Below are 27,168 nucleotides of genomic sequence, written 5' to 3' on the forward strand. Positions count from 1 at the left end.
CAGCCCAAGTGGAGGACGGCAAGGGGCACTCCAGGCGTAACAATTTTTGATTCCTGAGGATCCTGGAGTGGGTGGAGTGTTCGCGACTTGAGCAATTCCTGGAGGTGTGGCTGCGGCCCTTCCTCCTGATAGACCAGTAATCCCATTGCTTTCTCATCAAAAGGGTGCAGGGGGACCTTGCTCAGAAGCTGCAACACAAGGCCACTCCATGCCCATTGATAGCATGATTCCTGAACTCTAGCGACAAAGACCTGGTACTTCGGTGAGGTCTAGTATGAATCTACATGGATTTTGATCTTCCCAGATTTTACAAACTGGTTCAACAGCAGCAGGAAAACTTTTGAGACAGCGAAAGATAAACTCATTGCCTTGAACATTAAGCACATGATGCTTTACCCAGACAGGCTTAAAGTGCTTTTCTAGGGTAAGGCCTATTTCTTTGACTCTCCAGAACAGGCTATGTGTCCGAGTGCGGCCCATGTAGCTACTGCACACATTTTTCTTACATTGTCCTCTTTCTGCACAATAACATTTTACTATAAACTTTTGCACGTGTTTGCATGTGTGACAATGTTGGATTCGTTTCTCAAACTGCTTAGCTTACACATCTGGCTTCACGCAACATTATCATGATGCCCTAAACACTGAGTACGAGGCCTTTACGCACGCTGTACAAATGTCATTCTATCTTCATTCATTGGGTGACAGGGCAATCTGCATATCCATAACAATGCTAATCTCTTTGCACATTGCAATGATGCTGTTTATTATAAATAAATAAGCATTTCCCGGGATTAGCAGAAGAGACACTACAGCTGACATTGAAGGCCCCTGCATACTGAGGCTTCGCCAAGCAGCTGCCAGACATCTCTGTGACACAGGTGGGGTCCTACATTCTTTCCCACCAGGTAATGGGTTGGATCATCCTGTGGGTGGATTCTTGGCTATAAACTAGACAGCCATAGAGTACGGGTTGCATTGTAGGAGTACATCTGATTACTACCCTGTATCATATGCCTGCATATATACACTGCTCTATCACCATGGTGGAACTATACCTGTTATTTACACTTTTGGTGCTCGTAATCACTTTAATCTGCTTCTGTCTACTGATTATCGCAGCACATGTATCCTATACAAGCATAACATTGGTTCAATAAATATATTGAAAATGTCCTATTGTGTATTCTCTTTATATTTGTCTGAGAACAAGATAGCAGGTTCGACTGAGCGAAAGGGTTCTAGATTTGTTACCATGATCCCTGAGGTGACGTGACATTTTCATTGGTTGCCAGGATTCATTTGCTCCCTGTTTGTTTTAGGGGTGCTTATGGTGGAATTGTGACCTAGCTGGCCTCTTGGCCAACATGTACTGCGGAGATGCCTGGAATCAGTCTAAGCTCCTCATCCAAAGTTTAAGTTATTCAACAAATGTGCATATCCTAAGCATTAGTAGGAACTACACGACATGGCTCTGCCAACGTTGGTTGAGTTCTTATTTTACGGATCGCCTGAGTAGTTCAATAAGATTTGGGTGCCCATATCCTGAACAATGGAGTCCTGCTCCAACTCACCCTGTCTAATACACTGAGGCTGGTATCCCTAACAAATGGTGGCATTCAACAGAGTGTCACACAAATATTACCACCTATAATTCTTTGCTTCCACTTGCTCTCTGCGGCTTGTGAAGAAGATGGTCTTTGGACACAGGTCACATTGGGTGATCTACCCACTGGTGTCTGAGACCTAGCCTACTGCTAGACCTTTGAGCACAAAAGTCTCCAGGGCTCAAGTCCTTTGGTCTCCTGGGGTCCATCCCTTCCTCTAAGAGACACCTGGCAAAGCTTGGGTGCACCCATATGAGATCTTGCTACAGCCCTCTGATGCTAGCGGTGCAGGGCTGAGGTACCCGCAGTACTACAATGCAGGCACCTCACCTGAAGAATTCCCCTCTCAAAATTGTTTCTGCTCCAGAGAACTTCAGATTACTCAGACACTCCCTGACAAATTGGGCAGATACAGGCACAGCACTCATCAAGTCTAGTCCCAGGCATAAATGGAGATGACATCATATCTTCCAGTATAAACTGTTCCCCCTATTAATGGACTAGGATCATTCTATGGTAACCGCAAAGTCCCTGCAGAAGATCCCTAAAAGCACAATCGATGTATGATTTTGTCACCGTGCGCACATCCTTGCAAGTTCTCTGACGATTTTAGAAAAATGGGGCGCCATGCATTAGAAATGTAAATTGCGAATACCTAATTGCGAATTCCTGAGAATGGCAATTAGGTAATCAAAATTTACAATGCATGAAACTCTAGAGTTTCAGATAGCAATTTTATAAAAAAGTAAAATTAAGTTTTTTAACATTTTTTTTTAGAACAGACAGTGGTCAGTGCTCTTAAAAATTAATGCTTTTGCAACCATTCATGAAAGGGGAAGGGGTCCCTTGGGCACCCCTCCCCATTTGCAAGTGGGTTACCGCCTACTTGAAGTAGGTGGTATTATGCAAATGTTTGGACCGCATTCACAGTCACACAACATTCATGCATACCATTAGGATTCAGTATTTAGGACATCCTAAACACGCCCCTTCGAAATACTGAATCGCAATCCCATTTTACGATTCAGAAACAGGTTACAGAATCGTAAATTTGGGTTTGCTGCATCTGAAAAGCATTTTTTGCATTTGACCCATTTGTGAAGGCAAAAATGTTTAATGCATGTGCCCATGGTCTCCACACTTTGCCCGCCACCAGAGTCCAACTTCAAACTAGCTCCACTTATCTTAATGGCTATAGGAGGGACTTAAAAAGTTTAGTAACTTTAATGGGCCAGCACAGTTGTCTATTTTCTTGACATTACTCACCCTCATTATGTAAGGGCTGTGATAAGCAAGAGGATTGTGATAGAGATGCTACTCTTATGGGGACTCACCATTTGTCTTGCAATTCACTATTGTTATAAGGGACGATGACCATGGCGGGTGATACTCAGATGACCCATACTGAAAAAATTAACCTCTCCCTCTCTACTTTCGAGGGGACAGAGCCAATTTTAAGGAAGTTACACAATATCTCCTTTCTTTGGCAAAACTCTTCTGTTCAGCTCTAAATGTAACTGAATTGTCTGTGATAGCTTCTGTAGTATTAGTAATAGATATTACTAAATCTGTAATGTTGTTTCTTTCAGTATGTGGACATTGCAGTTATTTCCACTGGGAGATGGTAAGGTGAGTATAATACAAGTAAGAATTACAGTGACTCAAATCACAGAAGGTGATGTACTGGACTCCACCAAGGAAGGAGTCTTAATGGTACAGGGGGGCTCTAGACCAATGGCCACCAGATATATAAGCTTTTCCTAAAGTGCCTCACTCTGACCCAGGGGATAAATAGTTACTATCACTGTATCCTGGATATGCATCTGTCCCACAGTATTGTGTAATAAGACTGTGTCCATGTTTAATTACAGGGGCAGCAGAGGAGGTAAAACAATGACTCTACATTACAATAAAAACAACTGTAATGCGCTGCAAGAAAATACCAACAAGATACACCATTACACCAATTAACAACCTAACAGCAATAAAACGCACGCCACCACTGTGCTGCTGTAGTTTTAAGTTCATTTTTTTATACCATCTTTATTGAATCTTAAAAATATGCATTTCAAGCAGTATTAGAGACATTATCAATATATCAGCAAATCACTTACAACGTGCCAAATTATAGCCTTCGACATTTTAGTCAGAATTCACAACAGTGTGGTAGTACATAATTTGCAAAACACACAACCAAACATAAACCTTGGAACCCACATGGGATAGTAACGGTGGTGAAGTTATACACTCTTGGTTCGGAGTCGCATACAGATGTGATGGCCGAGGGTAGGATTGTGGGGGGTGAGGCATGTCACGTCGGGGGGAAGTGCCACCATAAACCTTCATATGACAGTTAGGTACATGTAGTATCTAATCAGGCTGTAACGCCCTGAACGTCTCAGGATCGTTTAACAGACACGATAATGAGAACGCAACCACTTGTGAAGGTTTAGTTATTTTAATGAAGGCAAAAATAATACAAGGAATAAACAAAGTTTATAGTCACTGGAATCCTCCAGGCTAAGTACGTTACCAGCCCACAGCACGGATGGTCCTAACCGTCCTCTGCATATACGCCAATCCCGCCGTATGCCAACAGAGGGCAGAAATGAAATGGCCGACAATGCCAATCGGTAGGCTGTGAGGGGCACGAAGAGTGTTGGGGAGAATCGAGGAGTCAGGGAAACACCCAGCCGGGGTCTCTACCTGAAGGGAGCAGCCGCTCAACCTCTTCCTCAGACTGCACCGGGACGCGGAGTCACCTCCTGGTGATGCGTCACCGATACCCCAATCACAAGCAAAGAAGACTGAAACGAGAGCAGCCGCTCGATCGATCCTGTGGACTTCCGAGTCTGTAACGCGGCAAACACCTCCTGGTGTGCGTTACAGCTGGCAGTCCCTGTATCTCTGGTCGGGCTGGGAGTTACGACTCCAACCAGCAAAAGCGCCACTGCGCTTTGACTCAGCCGAGTCAAAAAGCGAAGCTCAATGGTTATCCGGTAGAGCTTCCGGGTCCTTCACAGGTGACGATGGGGCAAGACACGGCCCAGGGAGTAACGACTCGACCTACCTCCGTTCTTGCCTTACTGGAGCACCACTCCGGAACACTGCTCTTCACTAAGCAGGTACGTCGGTTGTAAACACAATATCCGACAGCGTTGTACCTCCCGGTTCCTCCCTTTATAGGGCGTTGTTTTCCTTGAGTTATGTAACAGCTCTCCTGTTTACATAAGGGCGTGTTTTCCTTGAGTTGTGTAACAGCTCTCTTGTTTACATAAGGGCGTGTTTTCCTTGAGTTATGTAACAGCTCTCCTGTTTTACATAAGGGCGTGTTTTCCTTGAGTTATGTAACAGCTCTCCTGTTTACATAACCTCTCAACCGCTAAGCATCCTGGGAGATGTAGTCCGTTTTCGCTGGTTACCGTTTTCCTCCCCTCGCATGACAGGAATTCTTGACACAGGCAGTCCCTTCATCATCATCTGGGGGTTCCAGGGTTGTTAAGCAATGCATCCCAATTCACTGCTATGGCATATCTACATAAGCCCCATATTCCTTCACTGCAAAATGCAGACACTTCCTCCGTGCCCCACTGGATGGTCACACTCGGCCAGTATGTCACACTAAGCAATGCTGAGGCCTTCCAGTGCATAGCGATCATCCACTTCATGAGCGACAGTGCCAAGTCTGTGGAGTGATTAGAGGTTGCACCCAGTTTACGGCACTTGTAAAGACCCAGAAAACAGCTCATCATGCACTCCCTTGGCCTGTGATTAGGCCTGGGTGGTAAATTCCGTTTCGCTTGCGGTATTTGGGCAATTCCACGTTCGGAGGAGAATGCGTAATTGCCAAAAATTCCGCGATCCACGGCGTTGTGGAACTTTTCCCTTGTTCGTGCTTTCAAAATGCATGATCCCGCGCACAAGAGCGGATCCCTGCGTTCGCTGACAAGTTTTCCTATCGGTTCGCGTGTGCCACAAGAATTTGGTAGCCGGCCGCGCGATCCCTCGAGAGTGTGCGATCGCCAACACGTCATTCGGACGCGCCCGCGTTCGCGAGCAGGAAACATGCATCGCGAGCGGACAAGTGAGAGAAGATGGCCATGCCAATTGGCAACCGCATTGGCAAGTTCACAAGATATTTCCCCCGAGCACGCAAACAGTGTTTGCGAACAGGAAAAATGCACCACGAACGGTAAGGACAAGCGATTCCGCATCTTTACGGAACTCTGCGTGCTCGCAGACATTTTTTACTGTTTCGCAGAGCTTTGCGTAGCACGACTACGCAAATTCTGCCCACCCTTACCTGTGATACCTGCACGCATAATGCAATCTTCCGCCCACAGCACCTTACCCGATGGGCAACTCCGGAACAAATGCACCATATCTGTCACAGGGACCCATTGACATGTGAATATCGGAGTCGTGGTGGTATATATCATATGGACCTTGGCTGGTGTTTAGTAAGCTCATTTTAACACATTAAACTGTATAAATTAGACTTGGGCATTGCATTAGACCTTCCTTGAGTACATCAAACTCTGTTCCACTTCTTTTGGGTTAACGGACTTCCCACATCTTCCTCTTAGGTGTGCCGAAGAATTCCCAGCGGGTTTTGAACAGTAGAATTGATGGCCCTAGTTAGCCATGTTATCAATCACCTCTCAATCCCTATTGTGTAAAGGTCCTGTGTCAGGGGGTGCATTTAGGGTGTATAACCAGGCATACTGCATGTGACCACTGTAGGGGGCCTCCATTTGCAATCTGTGTAGCCTACGGATATTGAGAGTCGTGGATCTGCCTGGTATGAATCTATCTTGGTTAGGGTGGACGAGTACCGACATATCCCGCATCAACAGAGTCGCAAGACGCTTACTAAGTGTCTTGTAATCGCTGTCATCAGAGACAATGGTCTGAAAAGATAGGGAGTCCTGACCCGGCTTCTGGAGTGAAACCAGCAGCGCTTCATGCATAGATGGGGGCAAATACTCCATATCAAGAGCATCAGTATAAACCTCCTTGGCTGATAGGGCTTCATACATGTTATAAAATGTAACTGGCAGGCCATCTAGACACAGAGTTTCACAAGTGAGTGAGTCCCGAATTGCACAGCAGATCTCTTGTGCCGTGATCTGACTATTAATCACCACTCTACCCTCCTGAGGGATCACTAAAAATGTGACAGCAGCTAACAAGTCAAAAATACTAGATTGGCACTACACTGGCACTAGTTCTACAGGGCAGCAAGCATCATGTATTGCCCCCTGAGTGGTGAAGATCGATGTCGGGGAAAGGCGGGTGGTGGTTATCGGCTCCACGTCCGCTGTGTACCACAAAAGCCATGCGAAAAGTTAACCCAGTTTTTCCCCCTCCTCGTGTCGCTTCACCTGATCTGCTCTGTAATATATGCACCACAAGGATTTAATGAGGCGGGCATGACAGTCCCTCGCTTCAGTCAGTTGTTTCCAAGCAAATCCTCCCTCCAATGCAGGCCTTTCAAGTCTTCCCAAGGAGGATTCTACCTGGGTGAGTCCATGGATGATTTGGCCCTTTGCCCCAATGATACCCCTCTGCCTGATGTATGCAGTGGCTCAGCCCCGCAGTCTTGAGAGTTTTCCACTCTATCTGCCGCGTGGTAGCAGTCCCACAATTTTCAGCAGTATAGTTAATTAGGGTTTCACGTATCTTTTACAGAAAGACAGTGTCCTCCACGGCTGCAGGTTGTAAGTGCCAGATGGGCACCGGCAGTGTAGGCTCCCCCCACGCAGTGTACAGCAGAAGCGGACAATGATCAGAAAGGGTCTTCCCAAAAGTACTCCGCTTCCGTGACCTTGAGCTGAATTGTTAGCATGACAGAGGAATCTATCAAGTTGGACATGTAAGTCATTGGGGGGGAAATAGTAGGAATAATCACTGGCATCTGGGTACAGCACCCTCCAGCTATCAATCAAGGATCGATGCATAATCCACTGTGACAAATAGGATGCAGCATGCACAGTGGCAGAGTAGGGGAATGGGGAATGTGACCTGTCTAACTTGGGCTTCAATTCGCAATTAAAATCTCCCCCCCAGGGTAGGTGAGCTTATCTGGTCACTATGGACAACATAAGGGCCAGAAATTGTGCATGCACAGTTTTTGATAAGTGCACATGCCCCAGAAGAACAGTTGAGTCCTCCTGACGGCCATGCACAAATACATAATGGCCTTCAGTGCTACCTCAGCCACGGTTCACTGACACAAAATCGACCTCTAAAATATTGATGTAAAAATTATCGATGTAGAAATATTGAATACTAAATTATCGACTCCCTATATTCAAAAAATATTGATGGAAAAAATATAGTTGTACAAAATATCGTTTTTGATATATATATATATATATATATATATATATATATATATATATATATATATGTATGATCGCTCACTCCTTCCTCCTTCCAGAAACAAGGCAAGCACTCGTAAGGGGATTATTCTTCTTTCAAATTTATTCAATTCTCCGCTCTTAAAACATGACGCGTTTCGGCTGACGCCTTAGTCTTATGTTTTTAAGTTTCGCGCCACAACACGGCTCACCTTTAAAATTACGGTATAGGTCACATGATGCATTAACAATTAGCATGGAAATCAAAGACAGACCATTGAACTCGTGTGTCTTGACGCCATATTGGAGTATGCAATTCCTCAGTACGCCCGATATACGGGACAAACCTCACCAGGAAATTCACAAAGCGAGGCCAACAATGTATATATACATGCTTAAAGGATAAGAGGTTGTATTAAACCCCATACTCATCTCAATGACAATCATGCCGTGTATCGGCTGAGACCTGAGTTCAATGCTTTTGTCCTGCCGTGTATCGGCCTACATTTCGCATCCAGACCTAATCATAAAACCAATCAACATGAGTACATCAATCACAGTTTCAATATTAAAAAGCATCTGATAATCATAACGTTTTTTGTGTTGACACAGAAATTAATTAATCACCCAAATGCACAGCCAATTCTTCCCCTATGTTTAAACCGTTTGGTATCTTAGTGCTCAGGTCAATGATGTACCTCGATTCAAGTCTGCGTAGTTGTTTGATCCTGTCTCCTCCTCTTACATTGGCAGGTACCTGATCTAGCCCAAAATACCTTAGCAGCTCCCTATCGCTACCATGTTTCTCAGAGAAATGTCTTGCCATTGAATAGGTTACATCCTTTTTAGCTATTGCCCTCATATGTTCTAGAATTCTCATCTTCACTGAATGAATGGTACTGCCGATATAACGCAGTCCACATGGGCATACAAGACAATAGACCACATAGGCACTATTGCATGTGAGAAACTTGTTTATGGTTTTGGGCTTTTTAAGACCCATGACTTGATACGTTAGAGTTCTTCTACTGTATACACAGGCCTTACATTTGCCACAGGGGAAAAAACCCCTGAGATCCCTCAGGGTCCCCCCTGTGTTTGGTTTAGGAAAAAAGTGACTTTGAACAAGGCCATCCTTTAACGATCTGGCCTTTCTAAAAGTTAGCAAGGGAGTAGGTGGAATATCTGTACCTATGATGTTATCAGTTTTGAGGATATGCCAGTTTTTTCTCATAATAGCTCTTAATTCGTTGGCATCACTCGAAAAAGTAGTTATCATCCTGAATTTATTGATTCCCATTTCATTTTTACTCATTCTTTCATTGGTAAATAGATCTCGTCGGGACATACTTCTCACCTTATTGAGGGTCATGTCCAGAAGAGCGCTATTATAGCCCCTGGCAAGAAACCTGGTAACACTAGCCTGAGCAGCTATTTCGAAGTCCACTTCTCTAGTGCTGTTACGCTTCAATCTTAAAAATTCCCCATAGGGGATACTTTTAATTAACCGTGATGGATGGTTACTGGTCGCGTGTAACAATGAGTTACCTGCCGTTGGTTTACGGTATAGTGACACATATATTTGGTTGTTATCTATACTGATTTTGAGATCCAAAAAGTTCACTGACTCTGAACTAATGGTACCACTGAACTCCAAATTCACTGCATTCTTATTTAGATCCTCAATGAATTGTCTGGCTGATTGTTCCGAACCATCCCAAATTATACAGAGGTCGTCAATATAACGATGCCAGGAAATTACCTTTCCCATAATGGCATCGTTAGACGCTCTGGACACCTGCTCCTCCCACCAGCCCACGAATAAATTCGCGTAGCTGGGAGCAAAGCAGGTGCCCATCGCCGTACCGGAGATTTGCCGGTAGAAATCCTCACCAAAAACAAAGATATTATTCTTCAGACAAAATTCCGTGAATTGGAGAATCATAGCATTAGGCTCAGTGAATTTTAATGGTTTCTTTTTCAAAAAATGTGTCACTGCCTCCAGGCCATGCTCATGTTGGATTCGAGTGTACAAACTAGTAATATCTAGTACAATCAATTTGTATCCCGGACTCCACTGTTGTTTCTCAATGAGCATGAGGAAATCCTGTGAGTCTTTAATATACGCGGGCAATGTCTTAACCAAGGGAAAAAGAAAGAAATCAATAAAGGATGACAAATGTTCAGTAAGTCCTCCGTGTGAGGAAACAATAGGTCTCCCTGGTGGTTTCGTGCAGCTTACTCAGGACAGCACGATCATCTGCAAGCCTTCCGACAAAGGCGGAAACATAGTCTTACAAACTAGAGAAGACTATCAAATCGAAGCTCTGAGACAATTATCTGACACCAACTGCTATCAGAAGATTTCCAAAGATGTATACTTGGATAGTATACAAAGATATCACGATATGATCAAACAATGGCTGGATAAATCGATGTTGGACATGGAGGAATATTTATTTCTCCGTTGCCTAAATCCGGTGGTGCCGACTTTTTATCATATCCCCAAAATTCACAAAAGCTGCACGAAATTATATTGACGACCTCTGTATAATTTGGGATGGTTCGGAACAATCAGCCAGACAATTCATTGAGGATCTAAATAAGAATGCAGTGAATTTGGAGTTCAGTGGTACCATTAGTTCAGAGTCAGTGAACTTTTTGGATCTCAAAATCAGTATAGATAACAACCAAATATATGTGTCACTATACCGTAAACCAACGGCAGGTAACTCATTGTTACACGCGACCAGTAACCATCCATCACGGTTAATTAAAAGTATCCCCTATGGGGAATTTTTAAGATTGAAGCGTAACAGCACTAGAGAAGTGGACTTCGAAATAGCTGCTCAGGCTAGTGTTACCAGGTTTCTTGCCAGGGGCTATAATAGCGCTCTTCTGGACATGACCCTCAATAAGGTGAGAAGTATGTCCCGACGAGATCTATTTACCAATGAAAGAATGAGTAAAAATGAAATGGGAATCAATAAATTCAGGATGATAACTACTTTTTCGAGTGATGCCAACGAATTAAGAGCTATTATGAGAAAAAACTGGCATATCCTCAAAACTGATAACATCATAGGTACAGATATTCCACCTACTCCCTTGCTAACTTTTAGAAAGGCCAGATCGTTAAAGGATGGCCTTGTTCAAAGTCACTTTTTTCCTAAACCAAACACAGGGGGGACCCTGAGGGATCTCAGGGGTTTTTTCCCCTGTGGCAAATGTAAGGCCTGTGTATACAGTAGAAGAACTCTAACGTATCAAGTCATGGGTCTTAAAAAGCCCAAAACCATAAACAAGTTTCTCACATGCAATAGTGCCTATGTGGTCTATTGTCTTGTATGCCCATGTGGACTGCGTTATATCGGCAGTACCATTCATTCAGTGAAGATGAGAATTCTAGAACATATGAGGGCAATAGCTAAAAAGGATGTAACCTATTCAATGGCAAGACATTTCTCTGAGAAACATGGTAGCGATAGGGAGCTGCTAAGGTATTTTGGGCTAGATCAGGTACCTGCCAATGTAAGAGGAGGAGACAGGATCAAACAACTACGCAGACTTGAATCGAGGTACATCATTGACCTGAGCACTAAGATACCAAACGGTTTAAACATAGGGGAAGAATTGGCTGTGCATTTGGGTGATTAATTAATTTCTGTGTCAACACAAAAAACGTTATGATTATCAGATGCTTTTTAATATTGAAACTGTGATTGATGTACTCATGTTGATTGGTTTTATGATTAGGTCTGGATGCGAAATGTAGGCCGATACACGGCAGGACAAAAGCATTGAACTCAGGTCTCAGCCGATACACGGCATGATTGTCATTGAGATGAGTATGGGGTTTAATACAACCTCTTATCCTTTAAGCATGTATATATACATTGTTGGCCTCGCTTTGTGAATTTCCTGGTGAGGTTTGTCCCGTATATCGGGCGTACTGAGGAATTGCATACTCCAATATGGCGTCAAGACACACGAGTTCAATGGTCTGTCTTTGATTTCCATGCTAATTGTTAATGCATCATGTGACCGATACCGTAATTTTAAAGGTGAGCCGTGTTGTGGCGCGAAACTTAAAAACATAAGACTAAGGCGTCAGCCGAAACGCGTCATGTTTTAAGAGCGGAGAATTGAATAAATTAGAAAAAACAATAATCCCCTTACGAGTGCTTGCATTGTTTCTGGAAGGAGGAAGGAGTGAGCGATCATTTGAACGCGGATGCACCTCCGCGTACGAAGCACCCGTCCGTGAGTGCGCCGGTCTGAGGTGCAGTCGGAGCTACTATATATATATGTATATATATATATTTATTATTATTTTTTCACTGAAAAAACCACATGTTTCAGGGACGTTATAGTTAGTTGGACATTTCACTTGTACAAAACCAGAAATATGCAAGACATGTGCACAAAGAAGCATGGAAAGTGCAGAATGAAGCAACAAGGGTGCAGAAAGAAAAGTGCAGAAACAGGCAAGAGAAGGGCACAAAGAGGCAAGAGAATTGCTGAAAGAAGCAACCGAGGTGTAGAAAGAAGCAAGAAAAGTGCAGCAAGAGGCAAGTGAGATGCAAAACCAGGCAGGAAAGGTACAGAAAGAGGGAAGACAAGTGCAGAAAGAGACAACAGGGGTGCAGAAAGAAGCAAATGAGGTGCAGAAAGAGGCAACACATGTGCAGAAAGAGGGAAGAGAGGTGCAGAAAAAGGCAAGAAAAGTGCAGAAAGAGGCAAAAGAGGTACATAAAGAGACAAAAGGGGTGCAGAAAGAAGCAAGACAGGTGCAGAAAGAAGCATGGAAAGTGCAGAATGAAGCAACAGGAGTGCAGAAAGAGGCAAGAGAAGTGTAGAAAGGAGCAAGTGAGGTGCAGAAAGAGCCAACAGAGGTGCAAAAAGAGGCAAGAGAATTGCTGAAAGAAGCAACAGAGGTGTGGAAAGAAGCAAGAGAAGAGCAGAAAGAGACAAGTGAGGTGCAGAAAGAGGCAAGAGAGGTACAGAAAATAGCAAGGGGACAGCAGAAAGAGGAAAGATGGATGCAAAAAAGGGAAGAAGGGTGCAGAAAGAAAGAAGCAAGAGAGGTACAGAAAGAAGCAAGAGACACCACCTAAACATCCTCGAATAACATAGGGCACAGACTTATTCCAAAACCATAGGAGAATAACAAATTCTAAGTTACAGAAAAGACACCAACCTTTCAGTAATAAAATACTCATATTGTGCAAAAAAAAAACCACAGGGAAACATATGCATTCTAAAAGACTGAATATAAGCACCTTCCAGTAACAACGGCCACTAGTTCATCCAAAATATAGGTTTGCTTTAATGCACGAACACAAAGGGGATTATTATAATGACACAGAAATACAAAGTTTGTCTTATAATGCGAGACAGAAACTTTTACCAACAGCACAGAATATAAGATTCAAACAGTGCACAAACTCAGTTCAAAAATGCAATAAGACAAATACATTCTAATGACACGAGCACAACAGGGACACACGTGTATTCACATGCAGCCTCATTTACGGTGTTTAAGCATGCTTTGTTTTGGAAAATAAGCGTTTATCTCGAGCACTAGTGATCAGCGCACTGAGAGCCATGTGTCACAGGAACAGACGTGGAGCAAACTTGTGGCAGTAGCAGTCAGAAGCCCGTGAGCTGTAAGGTGCAACACTCTATCTCCTCTGGTACAGTAAAGCCTGCAGCTCGCGTGCACATTCACTGCTCATGAAACCGTGACATATATATGGGGTTGTGTGGATGACAAAGATGATGTCTTGTGGGCTATGGCTAGTTAAGGAAAATTGTTTTTATAACACCCCATAGGGTTGGGGTCACAGCCTATGGCTAAAGCAGTGCTTCAAAACAAAGATACCTACCCTTACCCGCTCTTCCTAAGGAGGCCTGTGACTCCCTTAGAGTGCGATAGTTGCCACTACCCCAACACCAGCCGTCTGTTCTCAACCCTCACTCGGGGTGCTACTGATGTAGATATCATATTATCATATGAAATAACATGAGGTCTGTCGTACTTTAATATTCGGGACCGCGTAGGGGACAGGGCCCTACCCCTGTCTCTCTTGGTATTAGCAAACCACAAATGGTTAATGCGGTATGTACGAGTGCTTTATATATCGTTCTAGCTATGAATGCACTGTGTACACGCTATTCTGCTTCACTACGCGGGTTCCATTTTGGAAGCAGTGGCCATCTTGTCATTGCCCTCACATAGGCTATAATGGAGTAAATACGGGCCTCACAGTACATGGGCTTCTCCTCTGACTTCTCTGTGACCTGGGCAGCTGGCTCTGCTGCCCCAGGTCAAACCGGTCTCACGAGCTCCCCTTCCTCCGTCCACCTGTGATTAGCATCAGGGCTTGACCCGTCATAAAACCCTTTCATTCTACACAAACCTCCGGCCAATCTCTTTCACACCTGCTTGTTCCTGCTTTATGACTTGTTTCCCAAAACAGGAGATGCTCATGTTTATTGGGGGGTCCATCGATATCAAATGTGGGATCTGAACCTTACTGTGTAAATCATTGTGGGCTGGCCGAACTGGAATGTGGGATGGTCATCATGACTCTGCCTTTTCTTTGTAATGTACACTTGTAATGGCCGTATCATAAAACCTAGGAATGTATGCTTGAGGCAAGAAAAAGGGTATTTAAGATGAAGTCCGTTCCTATGATTTTCAGCAGTCTCCTGAGAACATACACGCTGTTGTACTTCTAGGATACCTGTAATTGGTCTGCAGCCAATAAATGAATCTTTGACTTCACCCAGAAGACTCTGTGTTTCTGTAGGTCTGGAACAGGGTGAACCCAGAAGTCATAGGGTGTGTGCCCCTGCACCGCTGGGACTAAAATACCCAGCACTTCAGTTTGGCGCCCAACTCGGGACGATTTCAGCGGTACCAGTCCAAGCCAGAGGTTCGTGAGGAGCTTCGTGTGGAAATTCCGGAGGAAGGCTGCCACTTCATCGACCCCTGCATGTCGACGTGGTCCGAAAGTCTTTTCTGCGAGGTTCTCCGCGTCCCGACGGCTACGAAGGACTGCTGCCCTGATTAATCGACCTGTTTTGGACCCTTGACGAGTTTGAAAGAGCGAAACAATCGAGAGAGTCTTCTGGTGACGTCATCGATCGGCAATATTCAGTTAAGTATAAGTGGAGCGTCTCCCATTTGTTTTTGGTATCCTTCGGGATCGTTTGATTTGGTAATTTGGAGTTTGCAAACGCCAAAGCCAGAGGACTCGTGTATTCACGAGACTATCGTAATCGATAATCCTTTGACGTTTGGATCTAGACTAGTGAGCGAAGATGCCTGGTTCTGGAATATTTGGTAGATTATTCTGTTTGGGTTGTGGAAAAGATTTCCAGCTAGAGGAATCATGTCCGGTTCCTCCGGTTGAACTCCAACTTATGAGCTCTATGTAAAACATGGTGTAGGCCCCATTGCATATAACGAAGTGTGGATCCACTACACCAGGAAAGACGGTGTTTTAAAATGGCCCCAAAATGGTAGTTTCGATACCGATATTTTAGATAATTTGGAAATTAAATTGTTTAAGAAGAAAGCCCGGCCGGCGATATTTGACTCTTTCCGCTTATGGCGAAAGGAAGCCAAACAAAAGGAAATTAAGTTAGCGAAAAAGAATAAAAGAGAGAGAGGTATGACAGTAATGCAAGCAGCTGTACAATTTAAAGACAATGAGGAGGAACAGATGAATGAGCAATTGCACAGACAGCGTAAGTTAGGGATTGACAAATGTTACCCAGCTTTACCACATTCTAAGCAGAATGAGTTAGAAGAAAAGGAGAAAGATCCCCTGATGTCGCATTTGTTGAGTTCGCCACCCCCATATGCTCAAAATGCCATGGCACCTCCCCAGCTTGTGAATATGCCACCCCCAGTCAATATACTGCAAGCCTTGCCGCTACCGCCAGTTGCTTTGCAGCCGGCTCCTATCCATATAGCGCAGCCCTCTAAAGGGCCGCCAGCTGTGTTCCCGACTGCCCCCGCGCTTCCTGCGACTTTGCCTAATTCAGCAGCTGCCTCCCCTGACATTCTTCCTTGCACCACTCCAGTACCTGTTTCTACATCCTCTTTTCTTCCCTCTGTTTTTCCCCCTGTTTCCGCATCAACTTCTCCTTCAGCGCGACAGCGCTTAGCTAATGTGGTTACTACATTAATGTCGCCTCTCTTTGAGTCATCTGGTGCGACTCCTGGTTTGCAGCGTAAGCAATTGCGTAGCCAATTGCCTAACCCTGATGAGAAAAAGGTAATAGACAGCATGGCGCGTAGATGGATTGTTTTCCCTTCATTGTATGATGTGGAATCAGTTGTCAACGTTTTCCATCAGTGGGATGCCCCAAAACAGAGATATGTGTTCGAGAAAATGTGCGAAATTCTCTGTGAAGAATTGGAAGATAGTGGTAAAAATTCGAGCCCGCAGGAGTTGTGTAGAGTGAGGTTCGATTTTGGAACTGGTATAATTGTGGACCGCGAAGTAGATAAAGCAGTTGCGGTTGTATTGTCCTTCAGGAATGATGATTGTCAACAGTCATTGTTTGAACAAGATGTCCTTGTGGGGAAGAAGGTAAAAGCGCGACAATACCCCATGAGAGAAGTTCCCCCGGTATGGAAGGAAGCAGTTGCAGCTGATGCTAACGCCGGTATTGCCGCTGCGCCAGCGCATTTCCAGCGTGTTTGGGTGCATGTTCCATGGAAGCGCTCTGAGGTGTTAGCACTTAAGCAGTCCTTACCTGATCCCCGTAAAAACCCAGCAGGTTATTATAAAGAGTTGTCACAGACGGCAGGGTCATGCGTTATGAATCTGGCCGACATAGACATGTTGTTTGGTAATGTTGTTCCACAGCCTCTATGGGGATCAATTCGTAATGCAGATCACGATGCAGAACTAGGGGACACATGGGCTAACATCGTTGCTGCTGATGCTAGACAAACTGGTGGCGCGAAACCAGAACCTTTAGTAGCTGAACTGCCTGGTAGAATCATCACGTATATGAAGACAATAATGCCCGCGATGCGCGTAAATTGGGACAAGTTATCTGCATGCAAGCAGAAGAAAGATGAGACAGTGTCAGACTTCTTTACTAGGTTTGAAGAAACATTTATTGACCACAGTGGGCAGGATATGAGTACTGAGGGTGGCCAACGGTTATTTGTGGATAAGTTTGTGCAGAATTTACTTCCTGACCTGTGTAAAAAGTTGAAAGACTCAGAGAGTTCTTGGGCTGTTTCTTCTTCAGCGCAAATACTGGCTACTGCACAGTATTATGAAAATAGAGATAAAGACGAGAAAGATAGAACAGAGAAGAAAACGAAGGAATTAAAGACAAAGGTCCTTTTACAGCAGGCTTACCCACCACGAGGAGGTCAGAACAATTATAGACAACCCCAAGGTGTCTATCACCAACCCCAACAGTTTCAGAACAACCAGCAAATGAATGGGTATTATCAACCACGTGTCCCTGTAGGTCCCAACCAATGTTCATACTGCAAAGAGGAAGGTCATTATAAATATAGTTGCCCTAAATTAATGCAGCGGAACGGTAATGCGTATGGCGCAAGAGGTAGGGGTGGTCAGCAAGCTCCTAGGCAGAGGGCGTGGAAGTGTTCCCCAGAACACGCGTCCTCTTCCGCCCCAAAGCGCCATTAATAGCTTTGATCAGCAAGCTAACGCGACTAGTAATACGGCCCAGTATTATAATAATGATTATTATGCAGAGGACGGTGATGCAGAAAATAATGATTATTAGGACAGCCATAGACAGAGAGAGGGAGTTGTTTCAGTGCCAGTGGATCAGAGTGGACCGTATGTTGAAGTGACTACAGTAAATGTAACGGAGCCTTTTCTGCTAGACACTGGTGCTGCAAAGAGTTCAATCATGCATTCAAAACTCCCTGGCGCACCTTTGTCTGGCGATATAAATGTTTCAGTAGGTTTTTCTGGCGCCCCAGTTAGGAACCCGATTTCTAGTCCCATGTCACTTTCTGTTGGACCTTGCGAGCTGAAAGCACCCCTGATTCTGACAACAGGTTGTGGTGAGAATTTACTGGGATTAGATTTGTTGAAAAGATTGCACGCTACACTGTATTGTTCTCCTTCAGGAGTACAACTTACATTAGGCAAGAAAGTGATTTCCCCAATGTACTTGTCTAAAAACACAATGCCGCCTGAATTGTCATCCCTCCGGATGCCCTTTGGGCTACTGGTCCCAATGATGTGGGCCTCTTGGAGATACCGCCATATGTGGTGACTTTAAAGGCTAATGTCAGACTGCCACGTATTCCCCAGTACAAAATCTCTAATGAAGGCCAGAAAGCATTGTTAGACATTGTCAGCGACTTGATTAATAAAGGTGTGATTGAGGAGACAAGGGGCAACGTTTGCAATAGTCCGATTTTACCTGTCTTAAAAGGAACGGACCCTTCACAGCCACCTGTTTACAGATTTGTGATCGATCTTAGAGAGGTTAATAAGATTGTTGTGCCACAGTTTCCGGTTGTCCCTGATATAACTGCCTTGTTAACGATGATTCCAGCCTCTGCTGCATGGTTTTCAGTGATTGATTTAAAGAATGCTTTCTTTAGTATCCCAATTGCAGAAGAGAGCAGAGATATTTTTGGCTTTAGTCTGGGAGGCCGAAGCTTCCGCTTCAAACGCGCTCCCCAGGGCTACTGTGAGAGTCCATCCATATACAGTCAAGCTTTGAAAACGCAGCTTGATGCACTTGTTTTACCTAGTGGCGCTATCCTGATTCAGTACGTGGACGATTTACTAATCGCTGCGGATACTGAAAAGATTTGTAAAGAAGCTACATTGTCATTGTTGCGCCATTTATCTGCTTTCCATCACAAAGTGTCTCTCTCTAAGCTGCAATATTGTCGACAAGAAGTGTCCTACTTAGGTCATCTCTTATCGAAGGAGGGAAGGAAACTGACCCCAGAAAGAATTCAAGCCATTGCACAGTTGAGTGTGCCGAAAACACAGAGAGAAGTGTGTGCTTTCTTGGGCATCACTTCATACTGTAGGCATTGGATCCCTAGTTTTTCTTTGTTGGCAAAACCTTTAGTAGCCTTAACATGCAAAGACACACCGAATCCTATCCCATGGTCTGAAGAGTGCCAGAGAAGTTTTGTGGAATTGCGTAATGCATTGTGTTCGGCTCCTGTGTTGGGTACTCCTGACTACAGCAAACCTTTTACATTGTATGTTCACGAGAAAGATGGTTGTGCGTTGTCAGTGTTAACACAGACTTTTGGCGACAGACCGCGCCCATGCGCATATTTTTCATCAACCTTGGACCCTGTAGCGAGGGCATTGCCAAGCTGTCTGAGAGCGACAGCTGCTGCAGCAATATCTATCCGACAATCTGCTGGTTTGGTAATGGACAATACATTGATCGTTATGGTTCCACATGCTGTAGACACATTATTAAATAGGACCAAGACACAACACTTGACTAGTGCGCGATTATCAGGCTATGAGCTTACACTGTTAGCAAATCACATACACATAAAGAGCTGTAATACGCTGAATCCAGCCACGTTATTGCCAGTCCCAGCAGACTCAGACGAGATTGAGCAACATGACTGTCTGTTCAGGACAGAAGAAGAGACGAAAGGGAGAGTAGATCTAAAAGATACTCCCCTGACTGAGTGTGATGGTACTTTATGGGTGGATGGTTCATGTTTCAAACTCCCTAATGGTGACACGACTGCTGCATATGCTATCACGACTTTACACACGGTCGTGGAAACTGCACGAGTGCCACATAATTCGGCCCAAGCAGCAGAATTAATCGCCCTCACGAGAGCGTGCGTGTTGTCTGAAGGAATGAGAGTGAATATCTACACAGATAGCCAGTACGCCTTTGGCGTGGCTCATAGTTTTGGGCGTTTGTGGAAAGAGCGTGGGTTCCTGACGTCACATGGAGCTAAAATTCAGAATGGCAAGTTGGTGAATGATCTCCTTGAGTCACTGACCCTACCGTTGCAAGTTGCGATCATGAAATGCAGTGCGCACAGGAAAGTCACAGATGATGTTGGGCGTGGGAATGCGTTTGCTGATGAGACGGCGAAAGAAACAGCACAGAATGTGAAGACTAGAATGTATGTTGCAGGCCCCGCAAGATGGGTTGACGATGTTGGGATGTGTGAGAACACAATAGAGAGCGTGAAGTCGCTTCAAGCTGAAGCCACAGAGAAAGAGTTAAGCAAGTGGAGAGAAAGTATGGGTAAGTTGGATGAGAATGGTTGTTGGATTGATCTGACAGAACATAGGCGATGGTTGTTGCCTGACGCATATGTGCTCCCAGTGGTTACTATGGCACATGGAATGGCACACATCAGTACGAAAGGAATTTGTAAGTTGTTGGCTCCAGTATGGCAGAATGCTGGGATTCCCAAATGTGCAGAGAATGTGGTCAAGAATTGCATGGTATGCTTGAAGTATAACCCTGGTAGGGGAACCCCAACTCCAGCTGGTCACTTTGCACCCCCATCATGTCCATTCGAAGTTTTGCAGCTGGACTTTATTCACATGGAAAGATGCAACAACCTGAAATATGTACTGGTGGTTGTTTGTGCTTTCTCAAAATGGATAGAGGCTTATCCTCTGAAAGATAACACTGCCCTATCCACAGCCAAAGCCCTTGTGAAAGAATTTTTCCCTAGGTTTGGAATGCCAAGAATGGTATGGTGTGATAATGGAAGTGAGTTCGTGGGTAAAGTGATGAAGAATGTATGTGAAGGTTTAGGCATAAAGCAAAAGTTCCATGCTGCAAATCACCCCCAATCAGCTGGACTAGTAGAACGCTACAATGGAGCCTTAAAGCTCAAGCTGGCCAAAATCCAGGCGAGCACCGGTCTTAAATGGCCTGACGCTCTGCCTTTAGCACTCCTGTCCACCAGAATGACCATACACTCACGAGTGGGACTTAGCCCTTACGAGGTCGTTTTTGGCCGCCCGGCCAACGTATGGGGTGTACCGAGGCCTACGAAGTTTAGTGAGATTGAGCATCCAGTACTACTCGATTACTTGTATGATTTGACTGTTAAACTGCGTGTTTTGCACCAACAGGTACATGATACTCTTCCCCAAGCTTCTGAACCTCCCGGACACCCTATCAACCCTGGCTCGTGGGTCCTGGTCCGAAATTTCCAGCGTAAGAGCAACGACGAGCCTCGCTGGATCGGCCCTCACCTTGTACTTCTGTCGACAAGGTCAGCGGTGCGAGTAAAAGGTAAGAAGCACTGGATCCATGGTACCCACTGCAAAGTAGTCCCCTTGCCTCTGCCATATGACCAGTGGTCCAGGAGGGTATCGCCGACTCTGAGACAGACACTGTGCCTCGTTTTGTAGCATTCAGTGACGCACGCCTAAAAGACACAGTTTCAAACCAAGAGAGTGACAATATTCTGCAAGAAGCTGTGCCACCATCAAATCGACTGGACACCACTGAGCCTGAACTTTTGTTTCAAGACCAAACAGCACCTGGCCGTCTCCGCTATAATTTGAGACCAAGACCCATGGACAAATAAAGATTTCCTTACTATTTCCTTTTTGACATTTTTTGCTCTCCCATCTGAAAGACTTTCTTGATTTTTGTTTTTCGAACCACCATCCGGGTTCTGCCGCAGGGTCGCGGTGCCAAGACTTTGGGGTACAGGCCGAAGACGCTAGGTCAACGGTTCTGGTTGGTCTAGGGCGTTTCCCTGGACTGACAGGCGTACTCCTTAGCAGAAGAAACTCATCCGCCGCGAGCGGCCCGATTAGAGGATGGAGTTTTTTAAGATGGAGAGACCCGTTGAGGAAATGAACTTCAAAGCAAGGATGTGTAGAATTGTAAAAACTAAATGTTTTATATTTTTGTGCCTTTTTACACTGTGTAGTATCATGATGTTTATTGTAGGATTTGTGTTCTTCTCCGCTCAAAAGCCCATTGAACCCACTGAACAGCCTATACCCCTTTCTACTGCCTCCTCTCACTCTTTTCACCCTCTGCCTGAGCACGAACAGACCAGACGATCAGAGTTTGTAAATAACTCGTTTATCCAGCTCTTGCACCAGCACCAACTGGTAATGAATACGACCAATTGCTGGATGTGCGGGTTAATGCCACATACCATTAACAAGGGTATTCCTTATTTGGTGCTGCCGTATAGTTACAATGGATCGTCATGGGCATTCCAGACCATGTTTCTCTATGCTCTAGATACGTACTCCCCTCGCCAACCGCGTTCCATTAGACCTATCACCAATAATAAGGCTTTGATGAAAGGAGTTGCTGATATGAGTAGGGATATTGATGCATACTCATCCATTCCCAAAGAAGAGCTGAGAGCTTATGTAGGGTGGAACGCGACGGGGTATAGTATTAGTCTGGGTGAAAGACAGCGAAAAATCTCATCTCCAATCTGGGTCGTACCCCACATGGGTCGGTTCTGCTTACAGGGTAATGGTCAGAATCCTAGAGCTCAACTGGGAAGAAGTGACTGTACTGAAACGTACACTTTCCCGTCACAGTTCTCCCCTGCATTTTTGGCTGCCAAAGGCACATATTTCATCTGTAACGACCGAGCATATACATGGCTGCCCCCTGATTTCTCGGGCACATGTTATATTGCAAACTTGCTACCGCCTACATTTACTGCCGCCTCTGACTATCACAAGACCAGAGTTGTGAGAGGTGTGATTAGTAAGGAGGATACTGCCGGTCAGGAAGCGGGAGACTTCTTCTTGGGTTTCCTGCCGTTTTGGGGACCTATGGTCAATAGTAGGAACCTGAGACAGCTGACACGTGTGGTTGAATCCACTGTCAATGTGACGGCTGGTGCCCTTGGTAATCTGACGGCTGAGCTCCAAGCGGATCGCCTTATGACTTTGCAGAACCGCATGGTTCTAGACGTTATTCTCGCAGACCGCGGTGGGGTATGTAAGGTTATTCAATCTAGTTGTTGCATTTTCATACCAGATAACGCTCCAACAGTCTATCAAGCCATCTCCAAACTCCATAAAATATCTGAATCCATACACGTGGATAAGGGAGATTGGTCACTGGTGGGGTGGTTCTGGGAATTGATATCTGCCTGGGGTTGGAAAGTTCTGATGGTCATTGGAATGATCTTAGCCATTCTTTTCCTGTTCTGTCTGTGTATACAGTGTGCTCCTACGATATGTGGCCTCTGTGCTACCTTATGTGTAAGGAAACCTGTATCGAGGGACGAGCTAAGTAATAGGATGATGCTACAGCAACATCTCCATGACTTCGTGAACATCGACCTGGACTCGGATTAAGATGAGTATAGTGATTGCCTATGTAAGGGCAAAAGGAGGGTCTGTCGTACTTTAATATTCGGGACCGCGTAGGGGACAGGGCCCTACCCCTGTCTCTCTTGGTATTAGCAAACCGCAAATGGTTAATGCGGTATGTACGAGTGCTTTATATATCGTTCTAGCTATGAATGCACTGTGTACACGCTATTCTGCTTCACTACGCGGGTTCCATTTTGGAAGCAGTGGCCATCTTGTCATTGCCCTCACATAGGCTATAATGGAGTAAATACGGGCCTCACAGTACATGGGCTTCTCCTCTGACTTCTCTGTGACCTGGGCAGCTGGCTCTGCTGTCCCGGGTCAAACCGGTCTCACGAGCTCCCCTTCCTCCGTCCACCTGTGATTAGCATCAGGGCTTGACCCGTCATAAAACCCTTTCATTCTACACAAACCTCCGGCCAATCTCTTTCACACCTGCTTGTTCCTGCTTTATGACTTGTTTCCCAAAACAGGAGATGCTCATGTTTATTGGGGGGTCCATCGATATCAAATGTGGGATCTGAACCTTACTGTGTAAATCATTGTGGGCTGGCCGAACTGGAATGTGGGATGGTCATCATGACTCTGCCTTTTCTTTGTAATGTACACTTGTAATGGCCGTATCATAAAACCTAGGAATGTATGCTTGAGGCAAGAAAAAGGGTATTTAAGATGAAGTCCGTTCCTATGATTTTCAGCAGTCTCCTGAGAACATACACGCTGTTGTACTTCTAGGATACCTGTAATTGGTCTGCAGCCAATAAATGAATCTTTGACTTCACCCAGAAGACTCTGTGTTTCTGTAGGTCTGGAACAGGGTGAACCCAGAAGTCATAGGGTGTGTGCCCCTGCACCGCTGGGACTAAAATACCCAGCACTTCAGGTCGGGACCTGGCCAGGGAATCTGTTAGAGGGAGTTAACATAGGATATTTGCCAGGCAACACCAATCCAACTGCTGTCTCTCACCGAAACTGAAAACGAAGGGTCACTGACGTTCCTTTTTTGGTCTCGCCTGGTGTTGGAGTGCGCATGTGCTCTCGCCCTGCAAGGGCTATAGTTAACACTCTAAGAAGGAGAACTTTAATCCACACCCCTGTGTCTTGACCGTTTCCAATAGGCTTAGGTCGTGATTAATGTTTATTCGTGCTTTTGGTTTGCAGGCTGTCACTTTTGTTGACGCCCTTGCAGTGTTGTGATGCCACCCATGGTGACAAGCACATCTGTTTTCACTCAGCCCAGATGCAAATACAAGCGGCTGAATGAAGACAGATGGCGAGCGTTTTCTTTTCTCTTTGTGCAAACACAGTCCGAGTCTTTTATCTGTTATCTTTCTCTCTTTGGCAGAGTGTGTGTCTGTGTAGAAAATACTTGTTATGGTGCGCAGACGCCTGGACGCCCCGCTGCCGCAAGCATTCATTCTCAGATAAGGGCGGGTTGTGTTGTGCATGGCCTTCGCGTTGCTTGGCTTGTTTCTAATTATGTATTGTACCACTGACAGCTCTTTACTGTGCTGTTAAAGGCCTGCTTTCAGTCAAGGACACGTTTGTTTTTAAAGGAACATGTTGCATTAGTGATTTGCCCAAGATCACATGATGTTGTGCAGACGCCGAAACTCGAACCTGTTTTGCTTTAGTGATTTGCCCAAAATCACAGGATGTTGTGCAGACGCCGAAACTTGAACCCGGATTCCTTTAGTGATTTGCCCAAAATCACAGGATGTTGTGCAGACGTTGAAACTCAAACCCGGTTTGCTTTAGTGATTTGCCCAAGATCACAGGATGTTGTACAGACGCCGAAACTCGAACCCGGTTTGCTTTAGTGATTTGTCCAAGATCATAGGATGTTGTGCAGACAACGAAACTCGGACCCTGTTTGCTTTAGTGATTTGCCCAGCCGAAACCCGAACCCGGTTTGCTTTACTGATTTGCCTGAGATCACAGGATGTTGTGCAGACGCCGAAACTCGAACCCGGTTTACTTTAGTGATTTGCCCAAAATCACAGGATGTTGTGCAGACGCCGAAACTCGAACCCGGTTTGCTTTAGTGATTTGTCCAAGATCAAAGGTTGTTGTGCAGACACCGAAACTTGGACCCCGTTTGCTTTAGTGATTTGCCCACCCAAACTCAAACCCAGTTTCCTTTAGTGATTTGCCCAAGATCACAGGATGTTGTGCAGACGCCGAAACTTGAACCCGGTTTCCTTTAGTGATTTGCCCAAGATCACAGGATGTTGTGCAGACACCGAAACTCGAACACGGTTTCCAGCACCATCATAGCTGGCAGCTATGGCCTTAACGCAAGGTAGAAGGTGCCAAGCTGTCAGAGGCTGTGGTTGTGGCAAAAGAGAAGCAGGATTGCAGTATCCATTTGGTAATGGAGAGGAGCTGTGGTTTAACGGCCCGAAGTGCTACCTTTGGAACTAGTGAACCAGTCCCGGCGTCGGCTCATCAACATTCTCGGATTCTGCTCAAATCAATCTCCCCCGGCCTAACACACAAGAAATGAATTTAACCTTGCGTAATGTAATCTCATTTAAAGCGCTACAGTGCCCTTGGCCAATTTTGCGCCATACAGAACAGAAGAAAGTAAACACCTCTTTCAGGGGCGAACATTGAGAAGTAAAATGGCCCCACTGGCATACATTCTCGGTAGAATCTGTTTGGTTGGCCCGGTTATTATGCTTGGTCACCATGGCAACATGATTTACAGGCACTGAACCAATCTTGAAGTTGTCTGCTCCTAACACTTCTAGTTTTTAATTTTAGCGCTCTGTCAAGTAAACAGCAGCCCAGTGCTGCTGTTCAAAGTGCATATTAATGTCAGTAGGGCTAAAAGTGACCCCCGGGCCATACTTTGAGAATCCAAGTTCTATAACACGCATTCTCAAAAAATGCATTGCTGAGTCCTTCTGGAGTACAGACTGCTTTTCTTTATTTCCAGGCCATTGATTGGCTGAGAAGAGCTAAACCTATTTGTGTGACAGCCATCTTCTTCTAAAATGGTGTGTAGGGATGACCAATGAATCTCACTAGATGACCTGTATGCATATGCCAGACATCATATAGTGTATTCTTCTAGCAGTCGGGTAAAGTGCTTAGTGCAGGCTGTGTGTCACCCGGGCCCCAGGTGTATGTATGTCTGTACTGGAGTCTCTGTGTGCTCGGGAGTTAGTAGTCTGTTATTGCCTCTCTGAGTGCACGTCTGTCTGAAGTCAAGGTCTGCGTGTGCCCCCGTCTCTGTGAAGCCAAAGTGTGCCTGTGTCCCTGTCTCTATGTGAAGTCAAGGTCTGCTTGTGCCCCTGTCTCTATGTGAAGTGGAGGTCTGCGTGTGTCCCTGTCTGTCTGAAATAGAGGTCTGTGTGTGTCCCTGTCTCTATGTAAAGTGGAAGTCTGCGTGTTTCCCTGTCTCTATGTGCACATTTCCTGATTGATCTCGCAGTTCTCTGCGTAAGCTGGGCTTGTAACCTACTCATGTTAAAGTGTGATTAACTTGGGATGGCAGGGGTTCGCCTCCAGGTGTCTTGACAATTTCAGTCTGTGGGCGGGTATTCATGACCGGGCACAATTGAAATATCTGAAGCTGTGGCCCAAGGCACCATGGTTTTTCACAGTGGCCCATAAGATGTGAAGACTATATGCACATTCAATCCTTGGCCTCTCTGCAGAGCGATGCTCGTATATGTGCTAGTGTTAATTGTGTGACGGAGGTACACAGCTGTCAAAATCTGGGAGCAGCATAGGAAACGACATTGCAGTGTGGGAGTTGTATGCGTGGGGTCAGGGCTTTAAGTGGGCCAGATCTCACCGGTGCTGAGCACTGGCAGTAACTCGCACTCATATAAATGC

At 45.2% G+C, this 27,168-nt stretch overlaps 1 protein-coding gene across 4 annotated transcripts in view; it reads left to right on the plus strand.

The window, feature by feature from the left end:
* The window catches only part of LOC146839642 (uncharacterized), a 766,602-nt gene that overhangs the window by 726,142 nt on the left and 13,292 nt on the right, over positions 1–27,168 (plus strand). For 3 of the 4 annotated variants that reach the window (XR_014981114.1, XR_014981115.1, XM_085651730.1), the window contains one exon: positions 3,197–3,236. Coding sequence is in view for 1 of the 4 variants with exons in the window: in XM_085651730.1 (XP_085507856.1) it covers positions 3,197–3,235 (39 nt within the window). In the remaining 3 variants the exon portion in view is untranslated. Of the gene's footprint in view, positions 1–3,196; positions 3,237–21,087; positions 21,251–27,168 lie in introns of all 4 variants that reach the window. The other variant, XR_014981116.1, reaches the window with a different exon arrangement.

Source organism: Triturus cristatus, chromosome 4_1, assembly GCF_964204655.1.
Source record: "Triturus cristatus chromosome 4_1, aTriCri1.1, whole genome shotgun sequence".
NCBI lineage: Eukaryota > Metazoa > Chordata > Amphibia > Caudata > Salamandridae > Triturus > Triturus cristatus.